Consider the following 25,916-nt stretch of genomic DNA (forward strand, 5'->3'; position numbering starts at 1 on the left):
AGTTGATTTGCGTCAAGCACTGAATGTTTAAAATCTACTTTGAATGCAATGTCACGAATCAGACGAAAAGATGTTTACTAATAAATAATTTAATGCGTAACTTAAATATTTAAAGGGTTAAGCCCGATTATTACTTTCTAGGTAACTTTTAAAATGGCGACCGCTGTGCTTTCATACAGGTAAGGTAAATAATTAAAATGTTATTTTGGTTTTTGATAATATAATATAGGTACCTACTTACATATATAATATATTAAACGAACTTGCCAAGATTACCTAAATAGTTAGTACGTCGAACATTACTTTAATAATAACTATAGCGTTTACAGGCCGTATTTGTATGGCATAATGATAAAAATGGTTTCCAAGGCCGTTGTTTGTAGCGCATCAAATAATAGTAACGACCGCACTAACTACATAAAGATTTTTTATTCACGGCTCATTTATCTCCATAAAAAGAGAGTGAGCAGCGAATAAATGCCTAGGGCAAAAAATATGAAAAAACAGGCGTGCCTATTCAACAAAATAAGGTCAACCCAAGCGACTTTTCACACAAGTCCCAATATTACGTGTGCTTTTTGTTTTCATTAAAATCCTACGTTGAACATACGCTGATTTCCCAATGGGTACAATGGAAACTAATTTAATGTGGAACCGTGGTTAAGATATTTCTACCTTTTGTTACTTGTTTGTTACGAAATTATTCGTAATAATATTAATCGCTTGTTTATTTAGTTACACTGCTTATATCATTTTATTTATTTTTCATTGTGAGTTCTTAAAAGGAATTATCCAAGTACAAAATTGTCACATAGACAGTATTTATGGAAATATTTGTTCTTCAGTTAAACATAGCTTTTGTGCTTCGACAAACTTAACATATTATTTAAGGTTCGAAGAACCAAGTTTAGGCCAAACATTTCCATTTCTCATTCTTAATTCAAACTCATGTTTTCTGCTTACTAATCTTACTTATTGGACGTGACGCACTGAACGAACGAATAATATAATTAAATTGCGAGCAAATTTCAAGAAGACACGAAATTATGAGTAGTTATAAATCTTTATTTGCACACGCTATAGGAGCGTCACCTATAATTTACTACGCAATTACCTAAATTAAATTAAAGCCAAAGTTCATGTGTATTACACATTTCAAATATGGTGTTGTTACTTACTTGGCAATTAAATGGCTTTAGAGAAGCACTGTGTAGTACTTGTTTTATTTATCAGCTGTACGCAGTAAAAAAGTTATTTTGCATTTGCTAGGTATAATTAAGAACACATGTTACTGTAATAAGTACATACAATACAGATACAATTGCGACACAAGTTCTTTTTTATTTGCAAACAAAACGTAACAATTTAAAATAATGGAATTCTTCAGGATTTACCAAAACCGATCTCAATTATACTGCAATATCCAGTAGTTTTCATTAGCTTTGTCGTCTATTGACCTACATTAATCTTCTGTTGTTAATCACCCGCAATGCAGGTAGCACCGCACTGATCTGCACGCATTGGCACTTGGCAACCCAGACCGGAAGCCATTACGTGACCGGTGCCACCGGGCTCTCACTGCACTTGGAGATGACTTCACAACGCCATATTAGCTTACCGCCCTGCCGCTTCCGTGATGAATGGGATATGAAGTGATATCTCTAAGGTATAAGAATACGTGTCGTTTGTGGTTGCCGAGTGGCAACAGGTATTCTGGAGAAAATAATTGTTAATTTAAATTATAGGCCTCTATCTAGAATACGTTACAATTATTACTAAGGATTAATCATGCTACAGTCATTAGAACTACACAGATACGGCGATGTTATAAATACTAGGACTGGTGTCTGGTCACCATTAATTATAGGTTTGCGCCCAATGTGTTCGACATATATTATTATATTTATACAAAATATATAACATATTATATTCGGTAATGTATTATCAACCAAGGCGAAACTTAAAATTAATAAAATTTGGACACTCAGTAAATGTTTTAAATGTATGTCATACCCGGTGAGCTAAAACAGTTATAATAACTTATTAACATAGATAATATTAACATAAATATTTACACTCACCAGGTGCAAATAAAATTCCATTAAAACGTATGACTTTCATAGAAATTCCTGTGTATCATCAATTGAAACTTTATTTTTCAACTATGACGTATAAAACAATTCATTGATGGATTATAATCCAACAGTAAAAGACCTAGTATGCAATATCCATAGTATATTCTATTACTAACATAACAATCAGTTTTTAGAAGATTTAATGTCATAACCTGACCCGAAAAAATAATATTCACTATACCACAAACATAATATGTGACGACGGGAGAATACAGTCCCTGACCTCTTATTTCATAGCCAGCTTGTAGACCAGCGCCATGAATGTCTCCATGATTCACCTCTAAAATATTGGATATTATTAATTTTAAACGCATTCTTAAAGTACATATAAAATAATGACCAAACCGTTAAAACGAAACGTTCAAAATAACCGCTGAAGTTTGAATCCCGTACACCAATACTCTTTCTTGCTATAAAATCCCGTACAAGTAGTTACCGAAGTTAAAACAATAAATAAGAAATTCTACAGCTATGGGGCCTGCGGGAGCCGAGGCCATTGTTTTTTTCCACTTGGCTGCCTGGCTGATGACGTCACGCACCGCCACCTTCCCGTGGAGCAAGAGGAGATTGCAAATATAGTTGCTCAGAAAAATAACTTTGATTTCGGGATTGGCGATCCAATAACATTTGTTATGTTTCGTTCTCGCTATACCCATAATATTGTATTCGTAGAAGTTTAATAATTTCATTCCGTATAGAATTTACATAGTTTTTCAACAAAGTTCAAGTTTATGTGCTATTGGAAAAATATTCTTAATAGGTACATTGTCCCTGACATTTAAGGTTTAAGTTAAAAAAGTACAAAGTACATTTCATTTCAAACAGGTATAGCGTTCATTGAGCATTATCGATTTAATCTTATAACAGGATATTTCTAAATAGTCACTCATGTAATCATTTACAGATGCGACGGAAACAATACGCCACTTACACAATCAATTCGTAAAGCAGAAGTCTTTATTCACGGTCGGTCAGTGCTAACGCCCTCATTTAGCATTGCATGTAGACCGGTACGGTTCGATCTTCGCAAAGGACATTTTAGAAACTTTAAAATATTCAGCGATAAAATTTTAAAACAGCCATAATTTTGTCATTAGCATTATAATAACAAAAGTCGAGACAATTTGAAAGTTGACTGCGAAAGTTGGGAAATTATTTATTTTCAACATAAGACTACCCACCATTATGGTGAAACACTATATTTTCCCTGGATATCCTACTTGACAACTACAATGGTTCAAATATATAACAAACACGATTTATACTGTAAAGCGTCAGACGCACTAAGCGAATAACCACGTGCCGGATGACCGCCTCTTTCAATCCATTCAACAACTGCGCTACGCAGTTTCATAATAAAAGTGTCCACCATGTAACACGCCGAGCGGCTGTTAGCAGATTGAAAAGGCAGCCAAGCTTCAAACTATTGCCCGCCTGGTGCGTACAAGGCTTTAGGTAGGTATTTATTGAATCTCTATATTTTAATTTACCGTCTAGCAATTTTAAAAATGTGTCCTTGTAAGAAATCTTTGATTGGACAGCTATTTACAGCAATCACGTGAATTCATTAGAGCAATAGTAGAAAAATTAAAGTGATTACGACGAATAACCATGTAGGGATTGAATTGAGAATGTTCTTTAAATTTTTGACCTTTATGGATGTCTATTTAATACGAATACGTGCTCTATAGATAGTATTTCATTGTTAAATGAATACGATTGTAATCAGTAAAATATTTCATTACAGACTCACTTGTACTACTATGGTACTAGGTAATAAAAATAACATAAAAAGCTATGTGGCTCGTATTCAACTTTCAGTGCACAATTTCACTCCAACTTTGTATGTGCCCAGTCACACTTTTTTAAATTCCACCATGTAAGAAACACTCAATAATAAGGCACTATGGATGCAAAAATGTAAGAGACGTCTTGTCAAAGCTTTTATGTATGGTAGTAAATCTGCAACTAGTTGCTACACTGTGGATAATATATTGGTGTTCAGTGAAACTCGTAAAATCCACAGTAGGTCAGAACGTAAGCTATTTTGATGCGTAAAAAAATAAACAAATTGTGGAAAATGTAACGAAATTAGCCAGAAACACCTTTGTGATCGCGCGCTGACTGGCGAATTAGAGCAATGAAAATATTTTGAAGCATATTTTTTGGCCAGCTGTATACAGTCCAGAAATTGAACCAACCAATTATTATTGTAGTAAATTTAGAATATTAAGAATTAAACATTTTAATTACTATTTATTGTAAAACTGAAAACGATTTAAGAAAAGTTCGTCATATTAAAAAAAAAACGTAACCGACATGCCTTATTAGTGTATAGTGCTACCTAGTGGTAAATATATACCCCGGCGATAAAAATCTACAATATCCGAGCATTCTCTATGCGTTGCGGCTTTTGTAATAGGAAAAAGCTCTATTGCATCCCAAAATTGCAACGGACTTGAAATACGGCAAGCGAATACTGGCTCTACAGTAAACACTTTTTGTTGTAACGTCTCTCAGTTCTTTATTGTATCAACTAAGTACCAATTACCATACGCATAGAGATGTATCAACAACAAATTCAAATCATCTCGTTTCAATATCAGACGCCTTATGTCAAATCTTAAGTTTTCATCAACAATATCTAGCTGTTTAAAAAACAATGACGGAGCAACAATTGATTAAAATCAGCTTGCGTTAAACGTATGCGTGTTTAGACAAATGGACCGAAATAACCCCATATTTATGCGTACCTCTGCCGGTTACCGATCGATTTTGGCCGTTCGTCATGGAATTTTTCGCTTAGACTTCGTTCGTGTAAGGAAAATCTTTGACGATTTTCCTCGTCAATTCTGCTACTTGGAATTCGTGTTACCTTGTACGATAAACGTGTTACTGTTAGCCTTTCATATCGTACTAACGTGTTATAAATATAAAATTGTGGATAATGGCTTACAATGTCTGGATTTAAAGCTATCGTTTCTGTTATGGTATTCCTAATGTTTGACAGCATTTATATCAGAATAGTATAAAGTTACGGAACAATTAATATTTCTTTGTAAGCCTGTGCAGATCCAGTTGTACGAAAAAAACTCAACCTTCAAATTGAATGGGGTACAATCTACGGAAATTCTGCGGTTTCGTCGAAACAGGATCTTTTTATCTATTTTAAGCATATTCAACTCTTTTTGCATAGGGCGTCTAATTTAGAACTCGACATTACAAAGTGGCATTTAATAAACCCGCAATCATACCTTCAGCACCATAAATAAAACACAACGTGCAAATGTCAGAACTGACAGCGCTTTCACTCGGAACTAAATAAAGCATGTTTTAATATAATAATAGATGAAAATAAAAATATAAGTGCACAAACAAAGGTTCTATTGAATCGGTGCGGTACTGGGGCTATTATAATAACCAGGCTTTATTCGATGCAATAGGTGAAAGTTAATTAATGGAACAATACCGAAATTGACAGTCGGCATTCTTTGTGTACACCGAGATTAACAATAATTATACCAGTGGACTCTTTGTAGTATTTAAATTTACTTTTACTTTGATATAAAAAATATTATATTCTGTTATTAAAAGCACATTTATGCGCATGTAAGTATATGAAATTCTGGCGCTCCAATTCTTAATACTAACTTGTAGAGATAACACAGACCTTATACAAACTAAAACTAACTTTGCAACTCTATAGTTTTAGATACGTGTCAGTTAGCTTTCAAAGATTAAAGACACTTTCCCACAATGTATAGTTTCAGTCCACTATTGTTGTAACGATGAATTTTGCGAGATATTATGGGCACATCCAGCCTTCGTACACCTTTGTTCAACTATTACCTCTAGACTGCAATTATAATTACCATTGATGAAATTCGAACTTACCATAAACAATTGTCGTAAATCTTGTTTAGTTTTAACAGGTGAAATTCTTAGATCAATCAATTCTAACGTCATAAAAATATTATACAAGTTCAATATCGACACAAATGATCACCAAAAGAGAAAACTTGTATAATACATTATTTTATGTTACCAAACAGTTCAATGAATCTTATCATAGAAAATAGAAAGTAACATATCGAATGCAATTCGTTGATAACAGCGACAAGTACGCATGTCCGTTGTAATGTCAACAACGTCCCTACTATTGATTAGTGTCGAGCGATCTCGTTACAGCTTCAATAGATCAATTGTGCGTAGTCTTCATGACGACAGAACGCTCGTTATTTCCTCCACGACATTTGCATACTCGTGTTATGTGACATGTGAATGACATATCACATGGAGTTATGAAATAATAATAATCTACACTAGCATCCCAAATCTAGGTAGGTACTTGAAATTTTTTACTTTGGGAGTATGTTCTATGAGAATATTGCATGCTGTTATTTTTAATTTATAAAAGATGTCAATATAACTAACGAAAAACAAGTCTGCATGCACTGCATAAAAACAGCATTTAATATGGTAATGAGTAAACAAGTTAGTCGAAACATGGCTCTTCTTTCCAGTTGCACAGTTTTAATGTAGGTAATAAAGGTTTTCAACTATGGCAAAGACAGGCTTCGGATTAAAGATAAGAATTTTAATATTATGACTGGTTCATAGTAGGAAAGAAAATAAAGATTATAATCACGACTAGATAAAAAAAATAGTACAAGTGCAGTTATAATTTTCACAATAATTCGCAATTTGAAAATATACTATAGAATGGTGACAAATCCAATCAATCTTTCACTGATTGTGAAGACTTTCACAGTTGATTACTATCCTCGTGTAAATCGATTCTAAAACTGTCTCTATCCGGACGCTGGTAATCTAACACAGATAACATGACTGATAAGAAAGCCGTCTACCGGCTACAAGATAAACTACCTTACATTACAAATTGGTTTAATGTTGCAACCGAACCAAAACACTTTTATTTCATCTTCTATAAAAAAATGTTTACCACATGTATCCGTCCACAAAAAGGTAACTTACACCAACATTTAGTACAAACAAAGGCACATTAACCAAATTGGTCGTGTTTGCTGTCTATCGTTACACCACGTTGAACTTTGTAATCCAACAGTTTTAAGGTTTCGGTTGCACTCGCCGGATGTGAACTTAATTTCCTTCGCCACAGCATTTTCAAAGAAAGGAACTTTCGGATCGTTTAGATAAGCATGTGGGTGCATATTACCGTAATTCCTTTTATATTCTTCCTGAACGAAACGTGTGCATCTTTTATTTGCACAAAGAACACATTTTTGACCAAATGGGGATATGCAAATATACCTACATGTATTTTACGATTCTTATATCTAATACCATAAAAAAACGGCCGCAATGTGACGTCAATCGACTGACTAATCGAGCAACCGAAACGATAAGCGTAAATTATATTACTACATATAGTAGTGACTCATGATAATATGATCACGATTACAATAACTTAAATACTACTGTATACTACTGAATTTTATATACCGACGGTATTTAGAGAAAGCACCAAATAGATATTTATGGTAATATAGTCTGACAATGTAATAACTTCGGTATACCACAACAAAGTAAAATATTAATACATAGCTAAAATATAAATAATTATTAGACTCAATGCTAAATCTAATACAATTTAAATTGTAGAATATATGTAACCTTTAACATAATATACTTCAAGCGATTAAGGCTGTTCTAAAGGTCTTATATAAAAATAGCTGAATGTGATGTGAACTTGATTTCACCGTACCATACTCGGAGTATTCTCTCGGGGCTCGAAGGATTATTGGGCATAATGGCGGTAAGGGTTTGCTCCCTCTTCCCGTGACGTCATTTTAGAAGCCGCACAAGGTCGCCCGAACTGTTTTCATCCGTTTATTAATGTATAAAATTCAAATTTCGCAGAATCGTAAAGCTGACGATATTTTATTTATGACTGGGGTTTTTTTTATACATAGATGTGATATTTCTGGTTCACATGGCATTCTTACGATTTATTTCTGGGTGCTAAACGACTTGCTTTATACTGTATAGTATTTATAAATTAATAGGCGTCTAAGCAAAACTTTAGCTTTTTCTATTAAAATTAGGTTAGGGTAAATCCGTTGGAGGTTGGAACTATTAAATTGGAAAAAAAAATGTTACGATGTTTTGCTTTCGGTGTCGATAAATATTATTAATCTAGAATCTAGATAAAACATAATAGTTTTGCGTCATTAAAACCAAAAAAATATTGCCAGACACGTATCAAATTCGTTTGCGATAAACTATACTAACAAATCATAACCACATTCTCCACCCTAATCTGTTTGCGACGTTTCTATTGTACTCCTCCATATTACTAACGCAATCGAAACTGAAGGGGTCTTTCAATAACATTTCCCAAAGCCTGACATGACAGTGAACGACGGTGCTCACGCGATTACTTGTCAAACAGAATTTGACAACATTCGGCGTCGGATAGTGTGATTTATTTGGACGTTTGGTTTGCGATTTGTTTATAGCTGAATTTAGAATATGGTAGAGTCACAAGTAATTTAGTATTTAACGTCATCCTAGGCAGAATAGTCGCATTGTATTGACAGGCTAGTGACGGTTGTAATAGGTATAAGTTATAGTTATTTTACAAGAATAATAATCTTGGTACTCGCCGTTTGAGCAGAATTCCGAATATTCCTCGAAAGCTAGTTCAATTAATAAATGAGCCACAGGCCGCACAAAGCCATTTGAACCGAACATTAATCGACTACAAGCTACTATTCGTAGAGCTCCTAGCCTCCTACCACTGATGACAGAACCCCTTCTAACAAAAGGACGTCTTCTATTACACCGAATTGCTTTGTTTGTTTTGATACATAACTTTGAAATTCGTTGTTAGATGCGCTGTGTGGTGCAGTATAGTTTTCAAAGGAAATATTCTCTAACGAAAACAAAAAGAAATGTTGACATGAAAGCGGTCTCTAGCTATTGAGGCCTTCAAAAATAATCCACTATAATCGACATTACATTCGGCACCAACTGTATTTACCGGGTTTGCGGTTCAGTAATGACTAGAATAACGATTTTTCCACTGAATAAGCCGCAAGGTGGGTCGGGCACGCCCTGCGAATGCCCACAGTACTCCGTGCCTATTATACCATCTGCAATGCGACCTTGACCGAGGATCCTGTATCGAGTCTGAATACAATTTATATTAATAAGGAAAAACGTGTAACCATCTCTTTTATAATGATACATTTTGGCTTCAAATTTTCATCGCTGCCATGGACGAAATATAGGGAATCTTTCGGTCGATTCCGCTTGACTTATCTGCCAAATCCCAAATGATCATAGTTGTAAATTCATTCATTCTTCCAACTAAAGCATTAGGAACCAACTAATCTGTATATCAGGCGTAATTTACCCTTGTTAGTACGAGCAATTTTTAAATAAAATAATGAATCATAAGTTATAAACAGCGGCCGCCCAAATAACGTTACAGGATGAGTACAAGGTTCAACTCTACCCACCGTGCAATTTTATATGGAGCGAACGGACTGTGAATTAGGGCGGCGCATCGCAGATTGCGACATTGTTCAAATTGTGTAATAATGCAGCAGATGTTACTACAAAAAAGTAACACAACAGGACAATTTGGTAACGCGCTTTAGTTTTTTTTTGAGGACAATGAGCGTATAATATTTAGACATGGTTAAAAATAATTCTGACTAACTCTTGAATTTGCAAAAAACTAGCGACCGTGTTTAGCCTAGGTTATTTTTGTATGGCGTGTATATTTTGTGTAAACAACGTCTTTGCAATGCTCTAATATGGTTGTCAAAATCGTGGGTTCGCAATATTATTATTAAAGATTCAAAAATACTATATTTTATAAGTACTATCATTTACTAAGAATCCTTAGAAGTTATCATAGAATATACTTACTCAATAAAACCTATCTATCCACCCTGTCTTATAATCAATTCGTAATTCGGAAATGTAGGCACCCAAATGTTGAAAACACCTGTTACACACACATACAGCTGTTCGTAACAAATTTCCTATTGTACATAAGAATTACTCATGGACATTACGTAATTTTGTGACAGACAAGGTCCACCATGAATGCTGGCAAACCTCGCAAGTGATGTCATGCAGCTATAAAACTCGCTCATTTGTATTTGTTGATTAACTAATTGCTTACTTGTTATAGCTTTAGTTTATTACTTATTGGTTATCTTGTAGATTTTATTTGGCGTTTTCCTGACCTAGATTAGAGTAAAGTTTTGTTCGATTTAGGCGATAAAGCGTATGATCGGCAAAATTTTACGCCAGGATTCGATGCGAAACCTAAAATCCATTTGATTTTTAATGTTGATAAAAGGATTTTTAATATGAATAGGATCCAAAATATACATATATATTTTGTATTGAATTAAGTATTTTATTATACTGCAATAAAATTGTTACTGTATTTTAATCTACATATGTATATTTTCGGCTTTATTTCAATTCTTAAGTAATAATTATGAACAACTTTGGTAGAGTGGAAAAAAAAATCACATTAATTAAATCTGATCAAGTTCAAAATGTATATTTATCTTTTTAAAAATCTTTTACATTATGAATTTAAATGTACTGACCATCACTAGACACTCTCATAAATGATTACTGCCCAGTATATTCTAGAATCCAGGTAACATTACCACATTCCGGTGGTCTTGTGTTGACAAGTGCCAATTTGACAGTCCATTACAAGAGACCATGTCTTTAATTGGGCCACTAGACTAGGTCAATTGGTGTGGCCTTTTAACGCATGCTCAATGGATAATTAAAATTTTTTGTGTATCATCAAATGTGGTAAATAGAACAATTAAACTCAGATTTGAGGAGACAAATAAAATGATAGCGCTATTTTTCAAATCATAAAGATTTTTATGTTGCTTACATTTTTTTATTAAGATACATCTTTTTATGTAATATTAAAAAAATATATAATGCTATGTTGGCATGAAATCAAATTGCATTTTGTAGATACCTTAAATACTACAGTATGATGTGCATATTTTTTCTTTGAATTCAAGAACTTTAATTTTTGTCCCATTTCATGTACATACTATGTAGGTACTAAAATGATGTAGATATACTATTGTTCCAGGTAAATTGAAGCCTTTCTGACGGGTTTCTTCTTATTAAAACTAAATTTATGAATCAAATAGTGTCTAACACTGTATAATAACATTGAAATTTAATAATCAAGAAATAAATCAATAAAGCATAGGTAGCAAAATTCCTATCAATTATACTTATCTGCTTATATACTAAGTATGGCTAATATTTAGGTATAATCACCTTTGATAAATATCCTGATATTATCTAAGAAGACAGTACAGACAATTATTATAATTAATAATGCAATACATAAAAGACTAATAAAGACAAACATAAATGAATATATGTTTTAGACCTCATTTGAAAAAAACATATTTTTTTTTATCTATTTGAAATCGGAACCTTGAAGGCAATTGACAGATTTGCTACTGATAACACCTGAGATAACTTTTGATATGAAAATCTCTCTGAACAAACTTGAAACATTACGCAAATATAACTACCAGACAATAGTTCTTTATTTGCAGATAAAATTTGAATAAATGTATAAATCTGGCAATTAGTAAATAGCTCGGTATGTTAAATGTTACGTACGTCTGTATTAATTACTCTGACAAAGAATTTCAGCGGAATTCGTCAGTAACACAAAAAAAATACGCCGCATACGCTCGAAATAGGTCATATCCCTGTTTAGAGATCACCTAGCCCAGAGTATCCCGGTTCGGCACATGACGTAAATCTGCGCGAAAACATCTCCGGCCGACACAATAAATCGTTCAAATAAAATAACAACCATGAAAATCTTACGTGAGATTATTGTGATAAATAGTTAAAGATTTTTCCACATCGGTAAGTAAAATTCCAACCGGCAAGTATGTGTTAAACGGCAGAAAAAAATAAAATAGCAACTCATATCTGTACCTGTTTACTTTTGTTGTCGATCCCGTTCGCCTTGCCGTCTGGTACGTTGCCGTTGTTTTCTTCACTTTTTTCACTTTTTACACCCTCCAACGCCATGTTTAAACTATTTTTTTATTCACTGTCATGCGAGATATGTAATAATAACGCCTATATCACTGGACATGAAATAATTTCTCACAAATTCGATACGAGCGAACACTCCCATAGACAAACGACCGTCACAACTCACGACGCGTCGCAGTGGCCGACGCATTGAGCGCGAATGAAAAATGAAACGAATTCACCGCAGGAGGGAGAGAGCGAGCCAATCCGGGAATGAACTAACCGACACCCGGTAACCGCCTTTGCCGACTCCCCTTATCCCGTTTATTCCCATATTCTATAATGTATACATGTGTAATAATTTAAAGCAGATACGTATAGGGTCTATGGTAAAAATAATAGGAATTAAGATTATGATAATAATATTATTATTATGATAATCTTAATTCAGTTATATTGATCCATATATTTAAGTACATATGTAGTTACAAACACTATATTAATTAAGTGTACAAATCATACGAGTTTCTACTTTTCAATCATAAAACAAAGTCAATCTCAAATGGTTATAGAACTTAGTACTTACTAACCTCCTAAAACAAAAATCACTTTGGAGTAATTTTGTATATTACTTGAAGGTACAATAGTTCGCTAACAGTTTAATGTATTTTATTTATTTTTCCTTATAGAGTAGATATAAAACGAAAGTATAAAATAAAAAGAAAAATATAATACTAAAAATGCAAATACAAACTTTCGCGCCATATCGTTTGTCTATGAATCTGCTGACGTTATTCTGATTGAACCATAGCTAAATTAAACCTTAGAAATATTTTAAAAATCTTATTAAAATGTTTATGTAAAAATATTACTTGATAAATTATACAATGTGAAGTATACAACTACATATTATTTATACTTTTTTTCTATATATTATAATATTTACAAATTATTATAAAAGATACTAAGTAGCGCCATCTGCAGATTGTGTGTACAATATCAAAAGTATACAATGCATTCGATGAACTATTTTATCTAATTTAAAATAGAGGGCGCTATGTTCCAAACATTGTTCAACGTATAAAAATTTTAATTTATTGAGATTTCTGAAATCTAGATAGGTATGTATTGATCAAATGCGTTATTATTTCATGGTAAAATTGTCTTTTTTAGTCATATGTGACATACAACTAACACATTCGCAGTAGATAAGTGGTGATATAAAAAAAATACGTATCACCTAAATAGTTTTGACATAGTGCTAAAAAATTATCTAAAGTCTTGAATATATGTCTCCGTACAACATAAAATCTTAAACAAAACATTGCGTATTAAAAATAATGCTTTTAAATAAATCCAAAAAGGGACTCTCCGGCGGGGAATCGAACCCCGGTCTCCCGCGTGACAGGCGGGGATACTGACCACTATACTACCGAAGACTTAACAAATATTACGAAATTACGTATTAGATGTCTTTTACTTGGATATCCTAATACAATATACAAAATTTGATACTTTGACACCACCCAAATATAATGACTTTTTACAATAAAATCGATATAAGCTTATCAATCTGCAATCTCCCTACTTAGATAGCTATATTGCATTGCACTACCTTCAAAGTCAATTATAAAATCTACTTGTACTTTATATAAAACGGTAATCAGATGAACAAATACAATCTTAATAAATGGAAGAAATAATTGCAAGTACTATATTTACTCATGGAATGCACAGTAGTTAATGCATTTTATCTCGACAACATAATATACTGTACTAAGTGTACATATATGTTGTTGAAAGTGTAGGTGTAATGTAAGTATATACTTACTTATTATAATCAATGTTGACCTGAGACCAACAGCAGAAACTATGCACGTAAGTACAGGATTGTAATTTATATCATTTCCTAACAAATTGAGAGGATGGGCGATTGGAGGAGGAGTCTAAACTGTTAAGCTGATTGTCATGAATATTACTATACTTACATATTACACAAGCAAGGCATTGTATCCCAGATATGAAAACATACTTAACACAATTAAAAATACTGTTTTACATCATAGGTACTGACACTTCCATTTCTGTCAAGATTTTCTTTTGTCATCTTCTGGTTCTGCTTCCGTTATATCATTTCCATTGCATTACTAATGTAGTCATATGCAAGCAAGCATTGTAAACAAACTTTATTCCGAACGATAAATTGCTTTGACGTGATCGATAGCGATTGTAAGTATTAATTGATTTTAGCATTACCTAACTGGATAATGACATAATTCAGTAAATCTAATAAATGATATACCTGTAATTTTCCTATAACTTTTTCCTGTAAATCAATTTATTTCTTCCCGATTTCCTACTTATAATTTTCAGCATACCCACAATAAAACTCATAAGTAAAACATTATGACAGCCTCGGTGGCGTAGTTGTATTGCATGTCCGGTGCAATAGCGCTCTGAGGTCCTGGGTTCGAATCCCGGGTCGGGCATTTTTCAAGACTTTCCTCTGAGCAAATTGCCTTCAGCATCTGTTCCATACGTTTATGACTGAAGAGATACGGACGGGATTATGTAAATATCTTCGAATAATTGCTTTAAAAAAAATCAGATCTTTTTAAAAATTTTAATCTACCAAAATGTTCCTTTTAAATTGTCTATGTTATTGTGTCGGTTGCAAATGAATATAATATGTGCTGGAGGAGGGTATGCATGGATTTAACGGTATAAGTGACATTTTCATTATGAAATAAATGAAACAATCCAGATTATAAAAATTTTAAATAACCAAAGTAAAAGTAACACTGTAAATTCTCTTTATTTTAAAGGTATTTTTTTTTACATTTTTACATATTCATTAAAAAAAACATACATATAAAATTAAAATTAATTATGTTTAATTATTAATATGTACGTTAATAATAATTTTAATTGATTTTATACAAATACATTGCTTAAAACAAAATATAGTTAGCGCGCCATTTTGTAGGGGCAAGCACAACCTATATAGTTATGATGTCGTTTTTTCAAAGAATGCATTCGTTATTGATTAACAAGGAATGGTTCAAGAATACAACCATAGGGCACAATCGCACTCTATATTCCATGGGCTCGTTAAATTCGGTTCAATATAATTTAATAGAGTTATGATTTGAACCCGTAGTAGACCGATAAGGATGCTTATCGGCAGTCAATTTGTATCAGTTTTCTGTCTGGTAACGGCTCTCGGTAAATGAGTTACTTACCGATTTATTAAAACATACATTTTGTATTAATTATTTAAATAACCTGCAACAGTAATGCGTTTATCAATTTATCTCTAGAACCTACATCATTTCCATTATAGGTCGGCGTCCAGGTACAGTTTGCAGGGTCGGTATTGGCCACAAAAATTCGGGTACAAGAGCGGTCACTTTGATGTGCACATATAAAAAAAACAATTAATTAGGGTTACTATATTGATGTGTTTTTGTTATGAATATTTTTCTCATAAACGCGTTAAATAAATTAAGAGTTATTAAATTTATTTCTATTTTTCAAACCTTCACACTGATCATTTAAAAAGTTCATTTATGTCTGACTACTACATTGAGTACCTATTTATTACTGTATCTTATATATAGTTTCTTCTTACTCTTACTAAGACACTTACATCTGCTGTATTTATTCTATATCCAACGAAGAATTCATCACAACACTGCGAAATGGTTTCCTAATAATAAGTATGTACCTAAGTGGTACAATAAACTCATTTAACATTAATTACAAAAGCATAACGTAGGTATTCCGGCGAGCACAAACTTTAAAATTGTTAACCATTTTTTATTGTACAGTTACATATTCCGCCTAATTTAATTAAAAAAAAGGTATATTTTAATACATTTAGGTAAAGGTGTGATATATAATAATGTAAATATGTCATACATTATCATTGTTAAAACAATATTTTCCCTATCAGTACCTACTACAGCACAGGGTAAAGCATTAGGACCCATCGCTTTGTTAGTTATTGACGTGCACTCCAAGTGATTAACACGTTCACTGTTTTATTAAATAATTTTAGTTTTATATTACCTATATAGGATTAATATAGTACATTTATATGTGATACATTTTTATGAAGAGAGGTGCAAAGTTCAAGTGGTTTATTGAAAAAATTGTGTTAACGATAAAAGTTATAAGCAAAAATGATTAAATGTAAGTATATTTATTTTGCGATATTTAGCAAAATATGTAATTATTTTAGAATGGGTTCCAAATGTTGCAAAAAATTTAAATAATTACTTAAAATTTCATATAAATCTAATACAAAGAAAGCTATTATAAAAAATCCTAATGACATTGTGATATATTTTTTCCCATTATTATTGTCTTGTTTATTTATTTCCATACGAATATTTGATATTATTTCCATTGTTCTTTAGCATAGGATCGGTAAGTAATTTTACTGTCTTGTGCAGTACGCTCTACCCTCTGAAATCTGAATGACATGACCTTAGTATGAATGTAATGTACGAAACGTTTATATGAATTATAATTTCGGTACACAAATTAAACACAATAGTTTGTGTATAATAAATGACATTCCTTTGTTTGTTTTGTTACATATGATTCGAACGGAAACCTGTAATCTATTCATTAGTAACCAGATAATATAAGGCTATTGATAAGTGGTTGTAATTAAATATACCATTACTGTAATGCGCCTACTATTTACATTTTAATTCATATAAACAAATAAAGACATATATAGCCCAGAATAATAAATCGAAACACAGTTATTTGATTCTGGATACGCGCGTACGCCTTTGAATTTTTGTCTATTTTCTTCGACTGGGATCGAAATATGAACGGAATAAATATAGGAACATAATATGTAATCTGTCGTTAATTATTTTTCCATGATGTAGACTGCGTGTATGTAAATGAATACTTTATGCATCACACCGCATGCCTAGCCAACGTCGAGTCAATAGATGTCAAGTCAGATCAAGGTCCGGTAATAAGTGGACTAATAACTTTGTTATTTGAGCCACTTGATGCTATTGACGCGTGGAACTCGGTTGATGGCACCCTGGTCGTACAGAGCTCGAGAGAAAAATTGATAGTGAATTCCTGAGGCAAGTTTGATTGTTTCTTTGTCAACAACAATAAACAAGACTGATATTCTGTTAGGTCCTAGAAGGGATCGTACAGACTCCTAACGTTAATTTTAAAATTACTGAAAATATAAAGGTCAATCCTATATATTGTAGGTATAGGTGATGCCAGTGAATAAGGACTTGTTACTTTTACAGGTGACGTGTTGGTAATTAATATTATAAGATAATGTTACGATGAACCATAATATTAGGTGTAGTATTTCTTTAATATCAAAGACATAAATCATGATATCCCTACAGTAAGCACTATGTCACAGTAAATTTCGTTGATTGTACTACAACAGCTATACTCTAAGTGTGTTCCGCGGAACCCTAGGGTTCCGTGATACCTCTGTCGGGGTTCCGCAAGAATTTAGAAAAAAAAAACAAAACACCTCTCTCTGGTCGCTCCGCGGCCGCGCGGAGGCAAAACGCTATGAACGTTATTTATTTATTTATTTGTATTTGTAGAAACATGTGTTATAATAGCTGGTACAATATCTCATAAGTTTGGTATCAACAATTTTATACTTGTACAACCCGTTCGCTCTAAGTTTACCGGTCTGTGAAATGCGCGTACCCTCCCCCACGTGACAACAAAACTTATAATGTGTCATAGTTTTACCCAAATATGTACGTACACAATTTTTATTGTTACAATTAAATAAAAAATATTTTTATATTATGTTTTGCTGACGCTACTTTTCGAACATCATACCTATCGCCAGCGGCAAACTTAAAACGAGCGGGTAGTATACTTGTGAGCGCGCGTATAAAATAAATTGTTTTATTGTAGAGTTCCATCAAGTATTTTGCTTCCCAAAAGGGTTCCGTCATTTAAAAAGTTTGAGAACCACTGTACTACAATATTCAGCGAGATAAGAGCTTGTTTCATAATCTGTCACATAAATGTATAAGCAGACTAAATACAAAAGTCAAACTCTCATCTATGCTCCCAAATAAATGGTAATAAAATTGAGATAAAATGAGTACTATATATACATTATAAATTGGAGATTTAATACGATAACTGAAAGATAAAATTTATTTGGATCTTATCAAACAGGCTTCATAATTCCATTTTGTATATTTCATGTAGCAGTTAGTACTAAATTCGTAGTTGGTACAAATGTAACGCCTACCGTAAGTAAAATAGCAACAATTATCTAAGAAATAACTAAGGCGTAAAAAATACTAAGTATTAAAATTAAGATCATACCTAAATTAATTTTTTTATTCATTCGTAATCCATATATCTACACATTCACACCTTTCATTCTAGAGAGGGCAGGCAGGAACGGCACGGTTAACTAGAGATACCACACTTCGCCAATATTCGTTAAATCCCTTTGTGATGTAGATTGTAGAGTCGCCTTTGGTATAGTAGAAGATATGAGTTACAGAGCGGGAGGTCTTGGGTTTAGGTTTTTGTATGTATTGTCTAACACGATTTTATCAAGACCAGATTCTGCAGATAGTGTTTACATCGTGCAGGCGCGCGGTCGTAAAAGCTAAGGCAATTGTTTTCTGCAACACGTTAGAAAACTCATACCCAAACAATTCCGTCGTGTTATTAATATCGAAAATCGCAGTCGTTTCAGTTGCTCCATCCAAGAATCGATCACTATTCGCTGTAAATAATGTTAAAACAATTTTCTATCAAACCATTCCCATGATAACAGTCCTGAGTCAGTCAAATACTTAGCGTCTATCCCTCTAAGTAAACTACTTTATTATTCATGTCATTTCCTCACTAAACAAACACTCTAATTTTGCGTAGAATATACAATAGCCTTTATTCACATCGACGATTGCCTTTTAGTTGTTTTTATTAGCTCAGCAAACTGCCCAAGGTTGACTGTGAGTAGCCAATTGTGACAAATTACTGAACAAACACGACTATACTATGAATATCTATGAAGGTTTATTAATATCGTTGTGAGCGTTATATCATAACGTTTGTTGATTACAACCATATTGCTTACATAATATAATAATCAGAATACTATGTACCTCGTACCTAGTAGTTCTAGGGGCAATCACCACGCAGTATTAGTAAGTATTCTTGGCAGTCCGGTGAGAAGGACTGTAGGTTCAATTATGGTCAATCATTACAACTTTTTTATCCCTAATTTATGTTTAGTGATGATTTTTGTTAGGCATCTTTTTATTTATGGCCCATCCCGAACAAAGGGTCTTGAGCATACATTCCATACTTTCACGGCGCACGAGTTACGGACGGGAATATAAACTACGAATAACTTCTTGAGAAAATCGATTTTCGGCCTTTTGTAAATTTCCACTTAAAATATAATAATATATAATAATATCAGCCCTGTATTATATGCTTGCCCACTGTTGAGCACGGGCCTCCTCTACTACTGAGAGGGATTAGGCCTTAGTCCACCACGCTGGCCTAGTGCGGGTTGGTAGACTTCACACACCTTCGAAATTCCTATAGAGAACTTCTCAGATGTGCAGGTTTCCTCACGATGTTTTCCTTCACCGTTAAAGCGAACGGTAAATTCACAAAAATATACCTTATTAAATTGTGAGATTTAAGTGTATGGGTTCGAAATTTAAATGAAATGTACTAAGTTTAGGAAGAGATGCGTGGAATCAACAATTTTAGAGACATTTTCATTCTGTAATTAATGAAACAATACCCGCATTGTTAAAATTTGACACTACAAAAGTAGATACATTTTTCATAAACAAGTTGCTATATTTTTTTTGTATCTGTGTTATTAATTTTAAATAGATAGTTTCTAAAAATACGCTTAGCACATTGTTTTCTAGCGTTAGGGCTTAAGTAAAGTTTATGTTCTGATCGGTATTTAAATTTTTATATAATATAAATGCAATCCATAACTTATATGTATAAAATTTTCTATAGTTAACATTCCAAATATCATGAATATAATAACATAATGGCATTAAGAAAATATTAAGATTTATTCGTTTCATCTCTACATCCAATTATGCGTAACAAAAAGAACCTAAGTAGAGACTGTTAATGTGCTCGCGCATTCATATAACGACTGAGCGGACGCGACATATACATACTACATTAAGAATATATTAAGAATTATTCCTTTGGTCTCTACTCTCTACATCAAATTATGCGTAACAAAAAACACGTAAGTAAAGTCTGCTAATGTGCTGAAGCATTCCATACAACGACTGAGCCGATTTATATTTTAATATTTATTCCGAAACATTAATAAACATATTATGGGATAGATCCAAACAATATTATAGAGAAGGGGTACATAAATTAAATTTACACGGAACCTAAGCGAGCGCACATGAAGTATTGCTCAATTTATCTATCTAATCTAATTATTTCAATCAAAGCTTTAATACTAACTCATCAATTGTGATTTATAATAAATTATACATACATTAAAACAAAGTATAACATATCGATCGTAACTATTGCTTGTTATTACAACGATAATGCGATAATGGAGATAAGGCTTCTCACGAAAAAACTATCTCAGTCATTGTGGAAGCTCTGAGGCGAGCGCACGTCGATCCATACATTTATCACAGTTAACGTAAGTCTCTATTTTTAGATACCACATCTACTTACATCCACATGGCACAGATTACTCACGCTTTCGACGCCAAAAACCTAGAGCTGTAATTTCAATATTTATCAACTTCCTTTGTAGATCTTTGCTGGTTAGAAATGTCCTGTTTTTTTTTTAATATTGAGAGTTAATCAAGTCTTATATTATGTAGGTAAGTACTCATATTGAGTACCTTCCTGCGTCATATAAGTCACTTCCTATTCATTCCATTTAATATATATTTCATTGTAAACATCAAATGGTTTTGCGAATTCAAGTGCTAAATGTTTGTACATAATATTTTGTACAATTACATCATGTCCTTGAATTTTATTATTGACAACAGGCAGCAGCACAGCGTTATTACTGGTTCTTATTCTACCTCTTACCGGTATACTTATATAATATGGTAGATTATCATTATTTAATAATTTTACAAGTAATGTTAACTTATTTTTTCCTTAACTGGCAAATATCAATGTCACATGTTTTACACAATAATCTTTATCTAAATATGACCGCTACGGTCATATTAGTATTTTAATTTTTGTTTGTTATTATTCATCATTTTCGTTTTCAATATTATTTGGCCGTGGTAACCATAATTTACAAAATATACACTTTAAACACATGTGTATTATTAAATCTTGTTGGTAGATATTAGATACGTGTTCTTCTTGTATATTTTCATCTATATCAATATTTAATAATATGTAAGGAGTTTCCTTTAAAAATTGTCAGTTATATTTCAAAATTTCGACAAACGTAGTGTTTACATTCTCTTTGTATTTCAGATTTATTATAAATATACGGATAATTGCATCGGTAATTGACTGAACGTCCCATGTATATAATAGCCACTTGATTTTATTCATTCCGAACTATTGAAGCACTTAGATAATGAAAGTATTATTCCGTTCAAGCAGCATTCTTTATAATTTAACATGACGTTGTGTTCTCCTTCCAGTATCTTTAACCGAAGCAATGAAAATCGGATTCATCGGCGGCGGCAGACTGGCCTTCGCCTTGGCCAATGGATTTATCTCAGCTGGTAAACCACTATTATAGTTTAATTTTGAATTATCACTATCCACACTCTTCGCAACACAGAAACAATATTATCAACCGATCCTTAGATCAAGAAATTGTTGTTCTGAGGACCGATTATTCCTTGCCGTCTATAAATCAATAATGAAACCTTATTGGCTTGCTATTTATAAATGCTTGATACCTATGTCAAACAATTTGGAAAAATGCTGGTACCTAAGTATTCTAATTCTTAACGAGCATGAGACATTTTGATTTAAATCTCTTTGGTCCATTAATTGTATGATTCCTCTTCCCAATTCTAATTGAAATGGTAGTTTTATGATTTTATTCGCCACAGAAGAACCTTCGTTATTAGTGGAGCCATAGAATACCTATAGGCGATTACCCATCTGGCATCGTATCTTGAGTATCGACGACCCCCTAAAAATGGTGTATGTATTTTCGGATTAGTAATTTGTTGTTTATATTTTGTGTATGACTTACAGGTTTGGCAAAACCCGATGAAATCACAGCCAGTTGTCATCCATCGGACACAGTAAGCGCGGAGGCCTTTAAGGTAAAATAAGAACCACAAAATCATTATCGTGGCTTTATATTTTAAAAAAAGTTAACCAAAAAAATAGTTGGTCATGTGAGTAAATAAACAAGTTAGTGTACCGGCGAATCAGAAACTGTAATTATGACCTAAGTTTATATTTTCCTTAAATCGAAAAGTTTTGGTTGGCAGGTAAATGGTTATAACAACACACAACACAAATAGTAGTCCGAATCAATTATAAACAAAAAATAAAATTCATAAAATATATTGTCTGCAACCTGTTGTCATAAAGTCAAATCTCCTTAACAAACTCATTAGCTGGTTGCTAACCTCAGTATTTCTGAAACAGCCATCGTGGCCAAAGTTACCAAACGTTTATGTTACTTATCTCGACAAATATTTACAACATATTAAGTATTTTATAACTATAAATATAGTTTAGTTTGCAAACATTGTCTCCGTCTTAATGTTAAGTCACTCCTATCTCTTATCATTATGATAACATATTACGTCTTTTACTGAATTATGTACAAAATTAAATAAATAGAAATTTTATATGTATTTACCAAATACCAATGCAACATTATATTATAACATATTGGCTACTTTAATAGAGCCAGTTTTATATGAATAATTACATTATTATATTAAAATGTAACAAATAACTACCCAATTTGACAAAATAATATGGAATGTAAACTATAACGAGGCTCTATATTCCAAGATTTTAATGCGTTCGCTTTTAACATATTACGCGAATCGAACTTCCAACATACTAACAAACAGAAAGACAAATAAATTTTGGTTATTATTTTTAATAATACTATTACCGAATATTATCAATTATATTTATGTAGGTGCTTAATTGCTTATAACTTTAAAATTAATTTCGCTTTTATACTTCTAAATTATAAAGCAACACTACACATTTATTGTAATTGTATTTCAGAAATTAGGAGCAACGGCGCTATTTGAAAACAAGCCAGTGGTGGAGCGATCAGAAGTCGTGATAGTTTCCGTGAAGCCTGACGTGGTGGTGCCAGCGTTGAAGGAAATTAAAGATCTACCCGAGGCCAAGAACAAACTGTTCATATCTGTCGCTATGGGCATCTCGATAGCGTCTATTGAGAAGGTAAAAATAAAAATATCGTTTTCTTTTCAATGTGTTCAATAGTATTCTCACGAGTTTCGGTATGTGTTTCAAGTATCATCTTCACGCTAAGTCAAAAATTGAAAGGATCCGTCTAATTTACATTTTAAGTTTCATAAAGTCTTTCCCAAACTATTTAGAACTTATTCCTTGCTTACTTTATATTGCGACTGTGATTACCTTTCCAAATAAAAGCTACTACACGTGGCCTATTTTTATTTGATATTCACGAGTGGTACACCCTTTGATTAAATTTATAATATTGGTCTGGGAGAGTTTGTTTAGAAATATAGAAATGAACCGTCCTAACTCATTCTCAGCAGATTGTAAGCAACTGACTACCTAAAGAATTTAGAGTGTTTCCTTAATTTGTATTTAGATAAGTACCATATTATTATATCGGTATTACCGTATTATACTTGAAGCATCAGTAAATCAAATCTTTAATCCCCAGGTACTTCCTCCCGAGGCTAGAGTCATACGCGTGATGCCAAACACACCAGCTCTTGTCAAAGAAGGCGCTGCTGCTCTGAGCCGAGGGTCCAAGGCGACTGCTGAAGACGCGAAGCTCACAAACCAACTGTTCAGTGCGGTGGGCACGTGTGACGAAGTGCCCGAGTATCAGATGGATGCTGTTACAGCGTTGAGTGGAAGTGGTCCTGCTTATGTGAGTTACTGTTGTATGGAGCGAAAGTTTATTGCATACGAATGCTGTCATGGATTTGGGTCGGCCATTGATAGATAAAATGTCATTTTATACTTAGAAAAAAAAAGATATTATTATTATAGTGTGACCAACATACGTTTAAGGGATTATGTAAATAATTAACAATAATCGCCATTTATTGTTGATCGCTGTATTTGTACTGTAATGCACAAATTCCCGACTGCTACATTATTTATATCAAGTACTAAAATTCACGAAACATTTTTTTTAACCAAAGTATCCTTTTTTAGATATAAAACCAAGTTACACACTGAAGTCTTATTTAATTTACTTGTTTTTCGTTTATTTCAGGTCTACATGCTAATAGAATCTCTGGCTGAGGGTGGGGTCCGGTGCGGTCTTCCTCGGGACCTGGCTTTAAAACTGGCGGGGCAGACCACCCTGGGAGCAGCTGCGATGCTGCGGACGGGAGGCCACCCGGCAGTCCTGAAGGATAATGTCACCAGCCCCGCTGGGTCGACTGCAGAGGGAACTTATCACTTAGAACAACATGGTATTCATCTTATCTATGAAATTTTAACTACCTATATCCCTCATTAGCTGTTTGAATATTCTGGACACCGCGTATTCCTTATTGCGATTTTTGGGTCACTGCAACGGCTGGCGAGTTAACATTTTCGATGTGTAATGAAAATAACTTTTTTATGTGCATTTTTGATATTCCAATAACGATCTGATTTATTTACTTAGTTTACTGTCTAAGGACACCCTTAGAATTTACACTTCAGACAAGGCAAACGACGCTATCATTAATTTTCGTGATGCTATGCATGTCTAGCATGAATTAGGTACAAGGTAGAATTTGAAATAAGGCATATCGAAATAAGCTTATTTACACAATTAAATTTCAGGATTCCGGTCAGCAGTCATCGGTGCAGTGATGGCCGCTAAAGAAAGATGTACAGTAGTAAACAAACAACTGAATAACTAGCAACACACAATACAATAATTTTCTGCAAGATGCAATATTGTGATACGTAGTCTTGCATATGTTGATGTTATTAGTGTACCTACCTACTATATTCAAAGTGCCATTTGCATCCAATCTCAATTTGTTAAAAAATAACGTCTTAATTTTAAGCTATAAAGTAAATTTATTTTTTTATCTTTTATTTTATTGTAGATACCTCTTTGCAAACAAGGCAGCGTCAAACTACTGCTCTACATATTATGGTGTCGAGAACTTGTTTCATACAAGTATTTATTTGGTTTTACCTCACTTACGTGCAAATAAAAGTACTAAGTAGATACCACATTCACAGTTATAATTTTTAAGGTACCACAAAACAAACGTTATATGTGGACAAGTCAAATATTATGAGAGGTAGATTACGTATTAGTATAAATATTGCAAACACGCCGTCTATTATAATTACAAGAAAACTACATATAATATAGCGCCATCTATTGAAATTATATAAAACTACATTTTATGTAGTGCCATCTATTATGATTTTGTGAAAACTACTTTTGATATAGCGCCATCTGTTAATAGTATACCCAAACTATACAGAAAAGCGCCATCTATTGAATAATATAAAATCTAGGTTTCA

General features: G+C 32.9%; 2 protein-coding genes and 1 non-coding gene across 6 annotated transcripts in view; 1 reads left to right on the top strand and 2 right to left on the bottom strand.

Moving 5' to 3' along the window:
- Positions 1-12,412, bottom strand: part of LOC115440460 (ankyrin-3) — a 137,389-nt gene extending 124,977 nt beyond the window's left edge. The window contains exon 1 of one of the 3 annotated variants that reach the window (XM_037439525.1): positions 12,144-12,412. In XM_037439525.1, the coding sequence (XP_037295422.1) occupies positions 12,144-12,239 (96 nt within the window). In that variant the 5' untranslated portion in view covers positions 12,240-12,412. The remainder of the gene's footprint in view (positions 1-12,143) is intronic. The other 2 variants (XM_037439513.1, XM_037439517.1) reach the window with 2 other exon arrangements.
- Positions 12,413-13,552: 1,140 nt separating this feature from the next.
- On the bottom strand, positions 13,553-13,624 carry Trnad-guc. The gene has a single exon. It is a non-coding gene; the product is annotated as a tRNA-Asp (tRNA).
- A 2,549-nt stretch (positions 13,625-16,173) lies between these two features.
- LOC115443826 (pyrroline-5-carboxylate reductase) lies at positions 16,174-25,468 on the top strand. Of its 2 annotated transcripts, none has more exons than XM_030169404.2 (7): positions 16,174-16,379; positions 21,866-21,949; positions 22,434-22,504; positions 23,436-23,618; positions 24,091-24,303; positions 24,655-24,856; positions 25,215-25,468. In XM_030169404.2, exons 1-7 carry the CDS (start codon positions 16,370-16,372, stop codon positions 25,292-25,294), a joined length of 843 nt encoding a protein of 280 aa, XP_030025264.1. In that variant the 5' UTR covers positions 16,174-16,369; the 3' UTR covers positions 25,295-25,468. The 2 variants fall into 2 exon arrangements, with proteins under 2 accessions (XP_030025264.1, XP_030025265.1); XM_030169405.2 differs by lacking the exon at positions 16,174-16,379 and adding an exon at positions 20,812-20,883.
- The last annotated feature ends 448 nt before the right edge of the window (positions 25,469-25,916 follow it).

Source organism: Manduca sexta, chromosome 3, assembly GCF_014839805.1.
Source record: "Manduca sexta isolate Smith_Timp_Sample1 chromosome 3, JHU_Msex_v1.0, whole genome shotgun sequence".
NCBI lineage: Eukaryota > Metazoa > Arthropoda > Insecta > Lepidoptera > Sphingidae > Manduca > Manduca sexta.

Excerpts from the sequence above, each read along its gene's own strand:
- LOC115443826 (XM_030169404.2), top strand. Across the intron at positions 22,505-23,435 it reads TAAGCGCGGAGGCCTTTAAG|AAATTAGGAGCAACGGCGCT; the intron begins GTAAAATAAGAA and ends ATTGTATTTCAG. Across the intron at positions 24,857-25,214 it reads TTATCACTTAGAACAACATG|GATTCCGGTCAGCAGTCATC; the intron begins GTATTCATCTTA and ends ATTAAATTTCAG.